At 51.4% G+C, this 16,239-nt stretch overlaps 5 protein-coding genes across 5 annotated transcripts; 4 read left to right on the top strand and 1 right to left on the bottom strand.

Moving 5' to 3' along the window:
- Positions 1-830: 830 nt before the first annotated feature.
- Positions 831-3,503, top strand: BO95DRAFT_459867 (putative PHD finger domain protein; the record flags this gene model as incomplete). Its single annotated transcript, XM_025588688.1, has 2 exons — positions 831-2,179; positions 2,255-3,503. 2 exons carry the CDS (start codon positions 831-833, stop codon positions 3,501-3,503), a joined length of 2,598 nt encoding a protein of 865 aa, XP_025446441.1.
- Positions 3,504-4,646: 1,143 nt separating this feature from the next.
- BO95DRAFT_511307 (putative lectin family integral membrane protein) lies at positions 4,647-7,077 on the bottom strand. The gene is made up of 7 exons (XM_025591422.1): positions 6,566-7,077; positions 6,426-6,498; positions 6,289-6,359; positions 6,056-6,236; positions 5,808-6,002; positions 5,224-5,755; positions 4,647-5,153 (listed from the first exon to the last, which is right to left on the bottom strand). The coding sequence occupies exons 1-7, from the start codon at positions 6,652-6,654 to the stop codon at positions 5,026-5,028; spliced, it is 1,269 nt and encodes a 422-aa protein (XP_025446440.1). The 5' UTR covers positions 6,655-7,077; the 3' UTR covers positions 4,647-5,025.
- A 146-nt stretch (positions 7,078-7,223) lies between these two features.
- BO95DRAFT_479185 (dolichyl-P-Glc:Glc1Man(9)GlcNAc(2)-PP-dolichol alpha-1,3-glucosyltransferase ALG8) lies at positions 7,224-9,223 on the top strand. The gene is made up of 6 exons (XM_025590089.1): positions 7,224-7,410; positions 7,479-7,557; positions 7,622-7,815; positions 7,886-8,379; positions 8,435-8,574; positions 8,634-9,223. The coding sequence occupies exons 1-6, from the start codon at positions 7,334-7,336 to the stop codon at positions 9,156-9,158; spliced, it is 1,509 nt and encodes a 502-aa protein (XP_025446439.1). The 5' UTR covers positions 7,224-7,333; the 3' UTR covers positions 9,159-9,223.
- Positions 9,224-11,396: 2,173 nt separating this feature from the next.
- BO95DRAFT_249605 (uncharacterized protein) lies at positions 11,397-12,086 on the top strand. Its single transcript, XM_025581415.1, has 2 exons — positions 11,397-11,892; position 12,086. The coding sequence occupies exon 1, from the start codon at positions 11,491-11,493 to the stop codon at positions 11,764-11,766; it is 276 nt and encodes a 91-aa protein (XP_025446438.1). The 5' UTR covers positions 11,397-11,490; the 3' UTR covers positions 11,767-11,892; position 12,086.
- On the top strand, positions 11,867-15,757 carry BO95DRAFT_249552 (DDT domain protein). Its single transcript, XM_025581414.1, has 8 exons — positions 11,867-11,892; positions 12,141-12,216; positions 12,314-12,379; positions 12,444-12,587; positions 12,640-12,742; positions 12,801-12,817; positions 12,877-14,495; positions 14,607-15,757. The coding sequence occupies exons 2-8, from the start codon at positions 12,214-12,216 to the stop codon at positions 15,664-15,666; spliced, it is 3,012 nt and encodes a 1,003-aa protein (XP_025446437.1). The 5' UTR covers positions 11,867-11,892; positions 12,141-12,213; the 3' UTR covers positions 15,667-15,757.
- Positions 15,758-16,239: the final 482 nt, after the last annotated feature.

Genomic DNA, 16,239 nt, shown 5'->3' with positions numbered 1-16,239 from the left:
GTCTTCCCATTGCCTTTAAGAGCCATTGCCATGTGCCAGTACTCTGGCAAGAGCAGAGATCTATTCGGGCATTCTACTTTAGATGCGCCTCTGCTTCAGTCCAGATGAATTGCTGATAGCCAAAACTGACTGCCCCTAAATCAAGTCTGGAGGACTCCAGTCTGGGCCAATTGTGTTGGTTGGGCATCGGTGTTGGCGAAACTACTTAGGGGACCAAACCGTGGCTGACCAGATCATAGGCTCACTGCTCCTTTGAGAATATCTCAATCGAGTACCGCGAGATCTTCAAAATTAACATTCACTTCTACGCTGTCATAAAATTGGCAGCGCGACAGAACTTAATCTGCACTTGTCCAGGTGAACGGGAACCCCCAGAGCCTGTGCCCTACACGGCTATTCTGCGCGCCTGTGCAAGGATCGGTAGCTGAGAAGCTATCAAGAAACAGGATCCATCATTGACGGTAATTTTTCCCTGAACAAAATTACCACTTAGACATTTCAAGGCTGAAACTGTCCTTTACGTAGGGCAGACGTGCTGACTTTGGTGTTTGTGGCAGCTTCCGCAACAACCCCCCCCTTAGGAGCCTGCTTGGGATCCCTCGAAAACTTCCGGGCGAACTCCGCGGTTCTTCCTTTCTTCAACCCGCAGACAGCGCGCGGGCTGGCCTCGATTCCAACCAGCCACGCTGGGCACGCTCGGTGTTCGCTTGGAGTCATTTACCTCAGTAAGTATTATCTGACAATATTCTCGGGCTAATTAATGCCTATTGTCTGTTCTTCGCTAACCCAGCGCCTGCAGTCGTTGTACCTCCCGAGCCCTGTCTACAGCAATGGCTCCGACCCTCCGCTCCTCTTCCTCCCTTATTCCCTCCCGACCTAACACACCACCTGATGCGCCCATGATGGCAAGCACAACTAATTCAGTCACCGAAGCCACGAGGCCCGCAAAGCAACGGCGCACGGGCATAGACTCGCGGGAGGCCACCGCTCCGCTACAGAACGCGACGGAGTCGCAGGACAATGGAAGCAAAGACTGGGCCGAGCCTCCTGCAAGAGCGCCAGCCCCTAGCTATGCGGATAGCCCATGGTCAAATCACTGTGATAGTCGGAACCCAGTTCTGAACACGATGCGCCCTTTAGGGACTCGACCTTCTCCGGCAGACTTGCGGAAGGTCGGCGTGATGCCCAAGACAATTCCACCCATAATACCTGCCAAAAGAAGGTCTGGAGTCGAGTCCAATGAGCCTGCGCCACAGAAGGCCAGCTCACTTTTTGACATTTCCGCGTTTGCGGCGCTTCCCATCCCCACCTCCGCGGACTTCAACGTGGAGAAGATCCAAGTGGCCGTCAAGGAGGCTCTACGGATGGCAACAGAGACCGACAACATCCCGGTAAGCCGCGGGCTCCTCCGCTTGTGGGAATCCTGTGCCAATGATCCCTTTTCATTATCTGTGTTGGAGGGTGTATGCCAAGGAAATCCTGGCTCGCGGGAGAAGTCAGCATTTCAGAGCATCATGCGGGCCGCCTGGAACGAGGTAAAGGCAGAAGAGGTTCGCGCACAGGCAGACGAGGACAAAGGGGAAACAGAGGTTGACTCAATGCCAACTGTGCCTCGCGCTCGATCGGCTAGTAGCGTTTCGTCGTTGTCTTCACTAAATACATTTGAGGACGTTGAGGCCGGGGCGGTCTCAGCACAGCTCCCAGGGTCAGCCCCTGGAATCAAGATTCCCCGCGCAAAGGCCAAACACACCCGTTCCGCCGGACTCAATAAAGGTGCAGCAGACCTCACAGCTCGCCATTCTATGCCACCAACAACGGTCAGCTCTCAACTGAAGCATGCTTTAGAAGAGGACGAGACGCAGTCTGAAGAATTAGACAGAATAGACAGGGTGAAGCGGATTAAGCTTCGGACACCACTGCCAACCATCGTCCCTGCTGAGAGTCAAGTCCGACCCTTACACCCTACTGATATCCCAACCCCAGTTCGCTCACCTACTCCCCCTTTCGCCCATCCCTCCGCACCAACGCCCCCTCCAGCTCAGCCAGTTGCTCCCGCTCCCTCAGCTGAATTTGTAGCATCAGCCCCTCTCGCATCCTCTGGAGAAACTGCAGAAAACCTTTCCGACAGTCGAGCCAGCAGTGAAGCTGGTGACAACCGCCGACTCACGCCTACCATGGTGTAAGCACCACAATTCCTGCTTCACTCTTCCTTCTGGTTTACTGCTGGTGTCCTATAGGCTAACATGCATGGTAGTGATGGTAGCGATGTTGAAGACGAGAGACCTGACAACGACGAGATCTGCCACGAATGCAACAACAGCGGCAATCTCCTTTGCTGCGACGGTTGTACTAATTCTTACCATTTCTCATGCTTGAAACCCCCACTAGACCCAAACAACCCTCCGGAGGGAGACTGGTATTGCCCCAAGTGTGCCATGCGACGGGCCTTCCGTTCTTTGACTAGCAAGTTTGATCAGCGCTTCGGCAAAAAGGATGTCAAGGACTTTCAGCTTCCAGCCCGTATTCGGGATCATTTCGCCGGTGTTAGGGTGAACAAGAAAGACGGTCAATCCTACGAGGCCATAGTTCCAATGCCAAAGCCTAAAGGTCGACGTGGTTACCGTAATGGTACTTACGACGATTCTCATTTGCTGAGGACGGTGGACGCTCTAGGGACTCCCATCTTCTGCTTCAAGTGCGCAGGAAGTGCCGCTAGCGGTCGGCCTATCATCCAGTGCGATGTCTGTCCACTATCCTGGCATCTGGATTGTCTTGATCCGCCTATGGCCGCGCCCCCCGCTCAAGTTCCAGGAAGTGATCTCGCGCATCACAACTGGATTTGCCCTAATCACGCCTGGCATGATTACGTTTACGCCTCCAAGGACGAAGAAGGATACGATGTCTACAAGCGTATTCGCCGGCCAAAGCACCCCCGGATGGTCGATATAGACGTTCTCCTCTCCGACGACGAGATCACCCAGATGGAAGATCAGGAAGAAGGCAGCGTCAGGTACCGCGTGTCCGAGCATGGAATCAAACACACCTTTATTAGCCAGGTCAAAAGGCCAGTAGCCCCCATGAATTGTGACTCGACTACCAATATTGACTCTGCCGACAGAGAAAACGCGGAGTATCAACTACTGAAAGCCAATGCGAACAAGTTCCTCGATCATGCAACCGCCGAGTACGACAAGATTATGTCGCACGCCCGTGCTGCCTTACCCCCACAGACACCCCTAATGACCGATGAGGATGCGAGCACCACAATCTCGAATTCCCGCACCACTGCTGAGCGCCAAGCTGCAGCCAACCTCCTTTCATTTGCTCAGCGGGAGCATATCACTCCTCCAGGTGCCAACGATAGAATGAGCTTGCTGATTGACCAACTCCGTGCGAACGCTCCAGAGATCCGCCCCACAGCCGACACTGAGATAGCCTCGCTACAGGCCTTGAAGGATCTCATCGACCGGCGCATCCGGGATATATCAGCCCAACCACAATAGTCATAAACGACTAAATCCCGGATGCGCCGGTCGATGCTCGGGCCCCGGCCCCACGAACATCCTCTCTTCGGAGGATGCAAGCGGTGCTCGAGAGACGACTGTTTGTTTTATTTTTACTGTGGCACACAAGCCACGCATATATTATTATTATGACGACGATTTGATACGATAATTTGTCTATTTGCTGTGATGTTATTTTTAAGAGGTAAGTTGCCACCTCTCGCAGATGGCCCGTCCCATGGGCTACAAGAAGGGAGAGCGTTTTTCTAATAGATCCCTACCAGGCCTGCTGTTGCATGTCGGACCACTCAGTGTCTCAACCATTTGAAAGATTCAGAAAACATACCATTGGGCGCAATATCATTATTTCCGCATCGGCTATCTTGAGGGACTTTTTGTTTTCTGACGACGGTTTTGTGTTCTTCATTTTTTTTTGTGTCTGTTGTTGTTCATGGACATTCGGCGTTACCAGCTCTCTCTCATGGCGGTTCTATTCTATCATTTTTAGAAAGGTTCACCTTTTCTCTGTCCAAGGGAGCATGCCTGGCTTTTTGTTTTCTGTACTTTCCATCGAAGGAGGCCTGCTGCAGAGCGGCGATCGACAGGGCAGACTAGAGAGGAACAACTCCTCTCATTTTGAGACTGCTGCTGAAAGTAGCCGATCTCAAGTCCTCATGGAATTCATTATGTTGTGCACTTTTCTTTTATTGTGTATTAGTCAGGTTTCTCAAACGTTCGCCGGTGGCATCTCAACGCATGGAACATGTCTCTCATTAGCAGTTTGCATTGGGGCGAAGAGACAAACAGGTTATCGAGCTCTGAATTCATTTTTTCGTATTTGACCTTTTTGCCGCCCGTCGTAGGGATTTTGTAGAATTGGCTGCATTGCGCTCCAATTCCCCTCGTACAGCTACAGTCCCCGGCATTATGATTGGGTTCTAGAGATTGTCCATTCTGCTTTCATCTACATTTTGTATGCATCTAGTAAGGGGAACCATGGTGGTGTCTGATGTCTAGCCCGGATGTCGAATGGATTTGGGATTTCTTACCCAAGTCAGTGGGGAGACATGTCTATTATCGGGGAAGAGATGCAACGCATTGCATGAAAGCAGGGATACAGTAAACTCTAGATTGCAAGAAGGGCTTTCTTTCTCTTGGAGAACTTCACCGATACTAAATTCTATGACCAAAGCAGGGCTGATACGCTCAGATACTTTAACAGATTCCTTTCCAGGGACTTTGAAATCAACGGTGCGTGTGTGGTATACAAAGTGTTGTTTTGTTTTTCTTTGTCAAGTAGATTTCCTTTGGGGGTTTTTGCTGATTTTCTTATACGGGTGGGCGGGGGCGGGTTGCTTTGATTGCTGCCGTGGGAGTTGATGTGTTGCAGGAGTGTGAGCCGGCTCCGATACGGTCGAAGGATGAGCCATGGCGAAGTTGTGGGTCCAGAACAGGGAAGGAGATCCAGGCTTAAACGAAATTTGCGCAAGCTGTGTTGTAGGTTCACTGTAAAGGAGTAGATTCACAGGAACTTTTTGGGCATGTTGTTGCGGCGGCGTTTGTAGAGGATATAAGCACCGGCAAGGACACCCTGGAAGGCGATGATGCAGAAGATGAAGAATCCCATGCGGGGTGCGGAAGAGGTGATGCCTGAATAGGGAGTCATTAGTTTCAAATGATGTCGGATGGATCTTCTGGTGCAGAGGGGAAGCGTGCGTACCGTTCAGAACTTCCTGGGTCAAGCTCAAGTGTGATGAGCGCAAGGTCTCCTGCAACTGGGAGAACCGGCCGTGATAGTCCTTGCCTGCCAGATCCCGTTGGATGGCCTGCAGCATGTCTTCCATCTTCTGGAGTCTGGCTTCAAGGCTGGCCACTTGGTCCTTGGTGGCCGACTTCTGGAGCAATTCCACATGACGGTTCTCGCTCTTGGTTCCCTGGTTACCGATCTCGCGGACGATGTTGTTCGTAGCATGGTTGATCAGTTGAATGCGGCCAGTGAGATCGACAAACTGCTCAGTCACCGAGCGAGCGTCTCCCAAGCGAGCTTCCTGCTGCTGTTGCTGTTGCTGAGTACCTTGATCCTGGGCAGCAATTGGTTGCTGGTTCTGATCGACATTCTGCTGCTGAACAGGGATGTTGCTGCCAGCTCCAGACTCGGCGGACTTGACGACAAACTTGAAGACTTCAAAAGAGTCAGGATTCTCGGGGGTTGCAGCGGTGACACCGAAGTAGTTGCCGGCTGGGAGAGTAACCTAAAAGAGGTCAGCCACAGGCCACATGATCCGAGATGCAGAGCAAGGCTACCTTATCAGTCGAGAAGCACAGCTTGTCGTCGACAGTAACCTCCAGAACTGCGTTGGTGTGTTTGATGCGGACACTAGAAGGGCGCCCAAGATTCCGGTAGGGATAGTCACAGTGCCCAAAAGCTAGGCTGTCCACGCTCCTGTGGCTCTTGTAGTCCGTCGAGCCGTCGTTGAGAAATCCTCTAACACTGCCTCCCTGTGCGACAACTTAGCCATGCTCGGTTCCATACACACGGGCCATACACATACTCTTCCACCATGGCTGTCAATGACCAGGGCAAACCCGTCGAATTGGTTGACAGTGTAGATACTGGAAGTCCCAATTTTGTCCTTCCCATCTTTCGCATACCACACCTGCAGGTTACCACCTCCTCGCTCAGGGCCCGTTGCTCGGAACTCGAACTCCGCAGTCCATTCTGACTGAGTTATACTAGGAAATATAAGAACACATTCAAGCCGTTGTCGCCTCGTTGATAACTTACGGAGACTCAGCCCAAGCATATCCCCTCGTATTTCCAGGGTAAGGAGGTGTGAGAATGACTTTGTTAGACAGCTAGAACGCAGTCAGCACTTGGGAAAGCCAAAGATTGTCGCAATTGGCACGGGGATCAGTTCATACAATATCAGGGGTATGCGCTTCGCCCTTCACTTCCCAGCCCGGAATGAAACCTGAACTCGGTGTGCGTGATAGCCTACGTCGAGGTCAGCATGAAGTCGGAAAGCAGGGTGCGGCCACAGAGTAAGGAAGGTGAGTTGTACGCAGGGCCATAACCGAAGCTGGAGCCCTCAATCACAGATTGAGCAGTTGCAACGGCGAGGAAAGAGAAGAAAGAGGCGGGGGTCTTCATGACGTCGGTTGATTGGGAGATTCGTCGAGGATTAGTGACGCTGTCACTCTAGACTGGAACAAATAAAGCAGGGGATCGAAAGAAAAGGGTCGACAACAAGGCAAAGGATGGCACTAAGAAAAAGGACCCCAAGCAAGACACCTCAGATTGCAAAGAAGCAAATAGAGCTAGAGCTAGGTCGGATGTATCAGTGGGAAGATCGTCACTGGTCAGAGGGAGCTCTGCGGTTCAACAACGCGGAGACAATGCGCGAAGTGGTCCACCCAACCACAATGGCGATCACGCAAACACGAAGTTCCTTGGCGATTGAAGCAGTAGCAGGAGAGATGTCAAGAAAGTGACGGATTTCGACCGAGGAGAGGACGTGAGAATGACGGACTCCAAAGTCCGAAGCGGTGGCCAAGTCCATTATCTGAATATAAGGGACTAAATAAAGCAATTGAGGGGGAAAACAATAATTAAGGGACAAACTGGCCTTTCATCGAGTCTCCGTCCCTGACCGCCGTCATCACGTGTCAATTCCCCCGGATTGGCATGCAACTAACGGTACCTTAACTACCAACTATTCCACCGATCGTCACCTTTCTTCAGTCCTAACTTCACTCCTTTGCTTTCATTTTCTTTCTTCTTGTTCTCCTTTCACACTGCCTCTGCGAGCGCGTCATGCGCAGTCTCTCCAATGACTGAGCTTTACCCTTCATTGGCCCAGTGCGCCATCGTCGCGACAGCCTTCAAGATTCTTCTTTTCCCCGCATAGTACGTGGTCGGCAAGAATTCCCCGATGGTCCTCTTCGACTGATGCTGACCACCGGCCTCCATTACAGCAAATCTACGGACTTCGAAGTGCATCGGAACTGGCTTGCGATCACACATTCGTTGCCCGTTCAGGAATGGTACTACGAGGTACGATGACACCACCATCACGGGAGACTGAGCGATCAAGCTAAGACCAGTCAATGGCGGCAAGAAAACGTCGGAATGGACCCTCGATTATCCTCCCTTCTTCGCAGCCTTCGAATGGCTTCTTTCACAAGCAGCTCCCTATGTGGACCCTGCAATGCTGGTGGTCAAGAATCTCAACCATGATTCGTGGCAGACGGTATACTACCAGAGAGCTACGGTGATTGTCACTGAACTTGTCCTTCTGTTCGCGCTCAGCAGGTATATTTCCTCTCCCATATTCTGTCTTGTGTCTTAGGTTTCCAGCTGACCAGGCCTACTCATCCTTCAGATTCGTCAAGTCCGTGCCTGAGCAGAACAGACATCTCGCGCATATCGCCAGCCTGTCCATCCTCTTGTCTCCCGGGCTGCTCATTATTGATCACATTCATTTCCAATATAACGGCTTTCTCTACGGTCTTTTAATCCTGTCGATTGTTCTAGCCCGAAAGCAGTCAACGTTGCTCTACAGCGGCATCACTTTTGCTGCACTGCTGTGCTTCAAGCACATTTACCTATATCTTTCCCTCGCCTACTTCGTCTACTTGCTGAGAGCCTATTGTTTGGACCCCAAATCGGTCTTCCGGCCTCAAATTCTTAACACGATCAAGCTGGGAATTTGTGTTGTGGGTATCTTCGCTTTGGCATTTGGCCCATTCGCTTCTTGGGGCCAATTACTCCAACTGAAAGACAGACTCTTTCCGTTCTCGAGAGGGCTATGCCATGCCTACTGGGCGCCAAACGTCTGGGCAATGTACTCGTTTGCTGATCGCGCTCTAATTCCACGTTCGTACTCAATCCCGGGGTATAGTTGCATGGTTTGACTGACTTTGTTTGGTAGTTGCTCCTCGCCTGGGGCTCCCAGTCAATCAGGAAGCTCTGACCAGTGTTACGCGCGGCCTCGTTGGCGACACTTCATTTGCGATTCTTCCAGAGGTGACCAAGGAGCATACATTCGCGCTCACATTTCTCTTCCAATTGGTAAGTACACCGTTGCCCCCCGCCCCCATTGTGAAGCCACAGCGCTGATTGCCATACAGCTGCCATTGATCAAGCTCTGGCGTCGGCCAGATTGGGAGACCTTCGTCGGCGCCGTTACTCTGTGCGGCTACGCATCCTTTCTCTTCGGCTGGCACGTCCACGAAAAAGCCGTTCTCCTCATCATTATCCCCTTCAGTCTGATCGCGCTCAAAGACCGGCGGTATTTCAGTGCATTCCGGCCGCTCGCGGTAGCCGGCCATGTTTCTCTGTTCCCGCTGCTCTTCACTGCCGCCGAATTCCCGTTCAAGACGGTCTACACCGTGTTTTGGCTGATCCTGTTCCTCTTCGCCTTTGACCAGGTGGCACCGGTGCCGGAGCGACGTCGCGTCTTCTATGCCGACCGCTTCTCGTTGCTGTACCTGACGGTGGCCATCCCGCTCATCATCTACTGTTCCGTGGGACATCAGCTCATCTTCGGGCTGGGACGCTATGAGTTCCTCCCGTTGATGTTCATCAGCAGTTATTCCGCTCTGGGAGTGGTTGGTAGCTGGGTCGGGTTTCTGGTGGTCTATTTCACGGCATAGATAGAAACGAAGGCCGGGCTCGGATCTATGTCCTTGCGAAGTTGCAGTATTCACCACAATCCCACGCAATCAATATTTCAAAATTACTCCCAGTTGTAAGAAGAAAAATCACGAAGTAAAAGACCAAAAATTCCCATAGGGACGCAAACCCCATTTGTACATATAAATGTAGTGTAACCCCGACGAATTACACACAAGACAAGAGTTCGAATAAAAAGAGAGAAGGCCAGTTTGCATTGTTTGACTATCATCCACGTGCTTTTTTTGCTGTGGTCGGAGGACCCACCCCGCCCTCCGATCAGTCAATTTTGCAAAGTTTATCAGCGGCTATCAAGCCCAATCGGGTTTAGCGAGGAGGTTTAAACATGGATCGCGTTTTCCACCGTATGTCACACTGCAGATTGGGAGCTCGGGAGAGGAACCAACTAGTAAGGAGCTTGGGGAGCTGGATGTGTGAAAATTGATTAGTGGGGGTTTCGCGGTTGTCTCAAGAATAATGGTTGAACTGTCTTAGACATGCGAATTTTGCTCTATATCGATCGGGTGAGGGTGTGTGGTATTTGTTGGGGTAGACAAACACAATGTGGCTTGTCTTAGTGTTCGATTTATACTTCGGGCTGTCGGTTGCCGTTCGGCGAGGGATCAGATGGACTTTTTTTTGTGTTGTGATGTGATGCAGCAGAATCGTGCAGCAAGTACTGATTGGTGGGATCAGAAGGGATTTGGTTGTTCGTGTCTATATGACTGACGATAATAATGCCGGGTTTTTTCTCTTTTTTCCTTGCAGAGACTTTATGGCGTGGGGTTCTAGAATCGGGGCTTTGCCTGTATTCTTGCCACCGCATTCGAATTTGTCCACACCGCGCCATTGGACTGAAGCAATATGCATGGTGGGCTCACTGATGAATAGAAGAATGCTAGAAGCTATTTATGACATCATTCATAAGCTTAATGTTTGGATTTTGTCGGTCTTTCAAGCCTCCATGGATGCCGGCCCAGTGTCTGCATCTACACCTGGCAGTTTCCTATTGTGTCTCCTTTTCGTTTGTGCTGATAAACATTCTCAAACCTGAATCTTCTAGCTCCGTCGCCGCAGTCATTGCCCTAGAGCACTGAAGATGAGCCAGTCTATGTTCGGGGGTGGACTTTCCCGAGCAAGATAGGTCGAGGAAGATGCATTAATTCAACTGTGCCCAAAGCCGTGATACCGTCGTTCTTCGACCTGAGTAGACATTACTAGAAAAGAGAGAGAGTCAAGATCGGCATATAAGTCATGGGGGTCTTGTGGATGAAACAACCGGGCTTCGGGTGGTTTCCGCAAATCGTCGATTGTGAGCCTTTCCGGTTACCTATGTCTCGCCACACAAGACGCGTGTTAGCCGATTATAAGGGAGACGGCCGAACAAGTAAGATGTAAGCATGCACGCTGCAGACGACCAGATGTGCTTGATGATTGGTACATAATTCCGATGAGATAGTCGACTAGAAGTAGTTTGTCCAGCGATGTCTGGGAGTGCGAGCCTGATATAGTCACACTGCAAGACGAAAGACTAGCTCATCTCTGTTTGAATTGGACGTTAGACACTAACTTGCAATCTAGCTTGTTGGGTGGTTGTTGTCAGAGACGTAAAATGGCATGTACCTGTGGACCGCGAAGCTGGTGTCGTTTCCGAGGCGATCTATAAGGTCGCGTGTTTGACGAGATGGGAAAGATATCATGGCTACGACACGATAGCCTTTTCCTCGTCCATGCACATGGCTATGCAAATTGAATTTAGAAGAAACGCGGGCGATTCGAGCATGATCTCTCATGAGAGTGCGCTGTCATTTGAGGGTGGGTTGCTGTCGGATATCGAGCCCGAAGTATGGTCCCCGCAGCTGGGTCTCGATGGAATTATGGTTTCTGTGCAGGGATGATAAAGACTGACAAAAAGGAATTATCCCGAGCCCACCACTGTGTTCGCGTGAAGACAACGAGTCGAACGAGTGTAAATACATGTAGAGTTGTGGTGGTGGGGGAGGAAATTGAGGGCGGGCAACAGCAGCGAAGGCTAGAAGAGGAAGAGGGAGGAGGGCAGTCAGAGGGGAGAAGGGCAGGGCAGGGCGATGTCGGCCCAAAGGGGATTAGCGGGGGAAGGTCCACGGTTTTACCCCTACTTCAGTAGTCAGTCCGCCCGACCCGAACGTCTTGTCCGTTCTCTTCCTCCTCCTCTAGTCCAATCACCGCCTTCCGTTGCTCGGCGGCCTTCCCACCCACTCCCACAGCAACTCACTCACTCACTCACTGCTCAGTTGCCGCAATGATCCTCCACTCCTCTTACCTTACCTACAGATGGGGCCCGCTCCAGTTCTGCCGTTCGTTCTTCTGCGGCGACCGCTTCTCCTTTCTGCCTTGACCTCTTCTTCTTCTTCTTCTCCTCCTCCTCCGCCTCCTCCTCCACTTCCTCCTCCTCTTCTTCTCTACTCTTCTCCCTCGACACTCTCTACAGCCTCATTACCTGACTACCCTCACTCGCCCCCCCCACCCCACTCACCCACCCTCACCGTCGCATTTACCTCCCCGCACCAGAGGAGCCTCTTCTGGGATACCTATATTTCTCCCGCTTAGAGATCGGCAATTCAGTCCCGGCCTTTCGCGCGACTCCACGCTCCTCCCGGGTTCAATTCTCGTGTCGTGCTCCGCCCACCTGGTCCGCGGAGTCGTGGGTTGCGCGATCCAGCACGCGTCGTTTGGGTAAGTTTTCTACATACTTCTACAATTTAACTCCCATGCCTATCCAGCACTTTTGCTTCCCCCGAGAATGTCCCATGAAAGTTCTTGCAAGCTATTTCGAGTCCACTATGCGCGCGCATTGTCCCCGAAGTATCATCTCTTCCTTTGTCTCGCCGCAAATAGCACTGCACTTTGTGCTCAATCTCTTTGATAGTCTCTTTGTCTCTCAACATTGCGCCATTATACTAACACAACAATTTAAATGTTAGGCATGTTCCCGACCTGCACAACGCTCAACCATCTATGATCGATTGATTCGTGTCTACAGCAACCTAAGAGACCATGGTACGTCGGCAAGTTCGGAGTGCGAAGTTTGGGGTTATTTGGGGTTTGCGGGGTGGTCACAAACGTTCGAACACAAAACTCACGCCGCGTCTCATAGGTCCTGTTCAAGCGGAAACCAGTTCAATACCTTCCACGGCCCGTCATTGAAGATGACAGCTCCGAAGTGCGTATATCTCGCGGTCAGAATTTTCAATACAGTCTATGCATGGGGCTCATTGAAGTTGCAGGTTTGGGTCATCCCAGAGACCAACGAGGTCTTCATTCACTATGAACCCTACCTTCAGCGGATGGACTTCTACAAGCAGAAAAGGTTCATTTGTGAGATCACGGGTCACTCGGGATTGACATTTTTCGAGGCTTTGAAGAGCGAGGTATGTGACAAGGCAACCGACCTATGCTATCTCCGCTAACAGATTGCATCAGATGGAGGAATCGCGTGAAGTTAACAGTGCTTTTCCCGACGCCTTGAAAGAACCAATTCTCCGCCGGATTCAGTTTTCCACAGTGTCGCGGGTCGACAATCTCGGTATGTCTGATTTCTTTCCTTGAAAATTGCTATCGCTGAGACTGACAATGGGGTGTAGTGGACGAGATCTTTGAGGTATATACTAGAGGAAATGTAGATCCGGTGATAGAGACGGATGCTGACCCGGCTCGCAGGAATTTAAGCAAGACTTCTATCCCGGGGAACCCGTTCTGATTCTTCTCGACGACAACACCCGTCTGCATGGTATTATAAGGGACAAGGCCAACTTTGCCGAACAACTCCACCCGGATGGAACCGTCAAGCTGCCCGCCCATAGCACCTATCTTGTCAAGGTTCTGGACCGTCCAAATGAGGAAGCGCTGCTGGACCAGGACCATATCACCCGAGACCGGAAGACTTTCACCAAGCAAATGCTGCGCGCCTTCATCAAGAACAACGTGACACGGGAGGCGTGGAATGGCGCTCCTTGGTTGGTGAAACCTTCGATTGCCGAGGAATACAGAATACCGACCGAAGTACCGAAGCACCTGCAGTATGGCGCCAAGGTTGCCGAAAAGAAGGCTATGAAAAAGGCCGACCAGGAGGGCTTCTTCGGATTCTTTGCTTCGCAGCAACTACCAGAACTGAAACCCGCAGTCAAAGGACAAAAGCTCAAGCCATCGCAGCAAGATTTTGTTCGCTCGAAGGAGGCCCAATTTCTGGAATATCAGCGGTCTCTGAACGGCAATCCATCGTTCCTTCTTGCGCATAAGGCTAACGGAGCTGCTCGTCCCCCCAAACCTCAGGAAACGGAGAAGAAGTTGCAACCGCAACCGCAACCGCAACCTCCTCCCGTCGTGGTTGTCAAGCCCGAACCTCCAAAGGAGCCGACACCACCGCCAATTAAGTACCCTATTGAGGATTTGGATATTGCGCCAGACCCCGAGAAGAAAAAGCAGCGCCCAGCTCTTAGCTATATGACCACCGACGAGGTTGATGACTCAGATGATGAAGAGCTCCTGCACAGTTTTCTCGAGATGGAGTCTGTGGGACGTCTTTTGGAAACGTGGAACACGCTTAATGTCTACTGTGAGGTCTTCCAACTGGACTCCTTCACTTTTGATGACTTCTTTCAGGCCATGCGATTCTCCTCTGAGGACGTGGACTGTGAGCTGTTTGTTGAAATCCATTGCGCTGTGCTGAAGAAGCTCGTCAATGCGGAGAAGGATGAAGAGGGTGCTGTACAAATTTCTCTTCCAGAACTCCCTGACGAAGAATCCGACGACTCGGAGGCGGAAGAGGATGAAGAGGAGGCAGAGCCTACCCCTGAACCGGAGCCAGTGGTGACAAGGATGACGACTCGGAGTAGCCTAGCCAAGGCCGAAGCGGAAAATCTGAAGGCGCAGGCAGAGCGTGAGGGCTCCAGTGCAGAGGAGATCCCGGTTCATCGAGCCGCCGAAATGTTTGGAGAATATGGTTGGATTGAGCGTCTGCGGAAACGGGATTTCCGGAATGGTGGTTGGGAACTGGTCATGGTCGGCCTCCTCAATCGGCTTTCAGGCCGCCCGCGCATGAAGGAAGTCTGCAACAAAATTCTCGAACATCTGGCTCCTTTGGATGCCGAAGCAACTCAGGAAACTGCTCAGTACCAATACGCCACCTTGGATATCAACCTTCGCATCCATGCATTGCAAATTATCTGCATGCTCAGCCTTGAAACGAAAGCTATTCGAAATTACCTCGAGGAGTGCAGTAACCAGATGACGGAGTTCCGCAAGGAGAAGATCGAATACCAGAAAGCACGCAAAGTAGTGTAAGTATCACGATTCCGCACCCGCCCGTTTTGTTTGACGCTACATCAATCATGATGTCGTTTCTGTGCTTGTCCGAGAATATTGCTTATTGACTTATCGTTGTTTCACAGTCTCGAGGAGCTTCGTCGCTTACACCAGGAGCGTAAGGCTCTTCAACCGGAGCCCGAGAAGTCTCCATCGCCAGCGCCGGAACTGGACGCCCTGGAGGACTCGAAGATGACTGGCATTGACGGTGATTCCGATAACTCCGACCAAGAGGCAGCTCCCCAGCGGAGTCTTCGTGGTGGCTTGGACCGACAACTTGAGCGCAAGCGCAAGCAAGAAGAGGAGCGCGAGCGGAAAGAACAATTGGCCAAGCAACCTAAGGGAACCAAGCAGTATCAGAGAGTGCTCAAGAAGATTGAGGATCAGAAAGCCGCAGTCAAGAAGCTCGAAGATAAGATCGAGGTTATCGATAACGATCTGAGGGAAGCCGATTGCCCGCGAACCAGATGCCTCGGCAAGGACCGTTTCTGCAACCGCTACTGGTGGTTTGAACGAAACGCGATGCCGTATGGAGGCATGCCCAACAGCTCCACAGCAGAGGCACAGTACGCAAACGGCCGCTTATGGGTCCAAGGTCCGGATGAGTTGGAACGCGTGGGCTTCATTGACGTATCCGACGAATACAAGAAGCAATACTTCAAGCAGTTCCAGACTACGCCAGCAGAGCGCAAAAAACAAGAGGAAGGACCAACGCAACTGACGAACGCAACCGAATGGGGCTATTATGACGATCCAGATGCTATCGAGCAGCTGCTTGACTGGCTGGACTCCCGTGGTAACCGAGAGTCAAGGCTGCGCAAGGAGCTACAACTGCAGCGTGACAAGATCGCTACATACATGCAACACCGCAAGGAGTACTTGGAGCAGACGGCAGAACGGGCAGAGTCGGAGGAAATCCCCAGCAAGCGAGTCATGACGCGCAACAAGACCTACGTGGACGACAACAAGCATCGTTGCATGCGCTGGAGAAACAACACGAGCATCAATGACAATGGACACCTTCATGTGGATGCCTCCCGCCCGACCAAACGAGCCAAACGAGCTATCGACGAGTCGAAAGAGATCAAGGCAACCAACCGCCAAGGCAAGCCTCTGACAAGACAAGGCACACGCTACAACTTCTAGAGCAGCCGCCGTCTCGCTTTCATTGATTTTCTGTTCTGGGATTAGAGGTGTTATAGGATTATTGGATCTGGGCCTGGTCGAGGCTATACATTTGGGTGGCTATAGCTACTAAGAAAAAGGAGTTTTTGATAGAACTTGCATGAGCGATGTGACCATGATTACTTTTGTCAAATTCAGCTTCTCACTCTATATATACATGCATATCGAAGGAAAGCTGTGGGAGGGAGCGGAGCGAGGGATCTCGGCCCTCTACTGAACATTGACGGGAGGAGTATATAAGTTTAGTCTCGGATTGAGAATTAAGCAGTTGTCGCGCCTTGAAGAGGGCTGCATGAAGATAAACATGGTCTTAGACTCGTTCATTGTATTTGTAAATGCAGGAACTGGAAGTAGTGATGGCAGGCCGAGTAGCAAGAGTGAGATTATGATGTTGTTGCTGCTGCTGCTGCTGCTGCTGCCTCAGGCATAAAGAGCGATGAGCGTGAATAATTGTTCGGCTGCGGTTGGCCTACCAAACAGAAGAAATCCACTTCCGCCACCCAGTCGGATGCAGGGGCGTTATATGACGGTAAC

The sequence above is a fragment of the Aspergillus brunneoviolaceus genome (assembly GCF_003184695.1).
Source record: "Aspergillus brunneoviolaceus CBS 621.78 unplaced genomic scaffold BO95scaffold_7, whole genome shotgun sequence".
NCBI lineage: Eukaryota > Fungi > Ascomycota > Eurotiomycetes > Eurotiales > Aspergillaceae > Aspergillus > Aspergillus brunneoviolaceus.
The sequence above is the reverse complement of the archived record's forward strand: the minus strand, read 5'-3'. Positions and strand labels throughout refer to the sequence as shown.

Coding starts and splice junctions, on each gene's coding strand:
- BO95DRAFT_511307 (XM_025591422.1), bottom strand. CDS start 6,654: ATGAAGACCCCCGCCTCTTTCTTCTCTTTCCTCGCCGTTGCAACTGCT. Junction 6,499..6,565: donor AGCTTCGGTTATGGCCCTGC/GTACAACTCACC, acceptor ACCTCGACGTAG/GCTATCACGCACACCGAGTT. Junction 6,360..6,425: donor AAGCGCATACCCCTGATATT/GTATGAACTGAT, acceptor ACTGCGTTCTAG/CTGTCTAACAAAGTCATTCT.
- BO95DRAFT_479185 (XM_025590089.1), top strand. CDS start 7,334: ATGACTGAGCTTTACCCTTCATTGGCCCAGTGCGCCATCGTCGCGACA. Junction 7,411..7,478: donor ATTCTTCTTTTCCCCGCATA/GTACGTGGTCGG, acceptor CCTCCATTACAG/CAAATCTACGGACTTCGAAG. Junction 8,575..8,633: donor TCACATTTCTCTTCCAATTG/GTAAGTACACCG, acceptor ATTGCCATACAG/CTGCCATTGATCAAGCTCTG.
- BO95DRAFT_249605 (XM_025581415.1), top strand. CDS start 11,491: ATGGGGCCCGCTCCAGTTCTGCCGTTCGTTCTTCTGCGGCGACCGCTT.
- BO95DRAFT_249552 (XM_025581414.1), top strand. Junction 12,588..12,639: donor TCGAGGCTTTGAAGAGCGAG/GTATGTGACAAG, acceptor AGATTGCATCAG/ATGGAGGAATCGCGTGAAGT. Junction 14,496..14,606: donor CAGAAAGCACGCAAAGTAGT/GTAAGTATCACG, acceptor GTTGTTTCACAG/TCTCGAGGAGCTTCGTCGCT.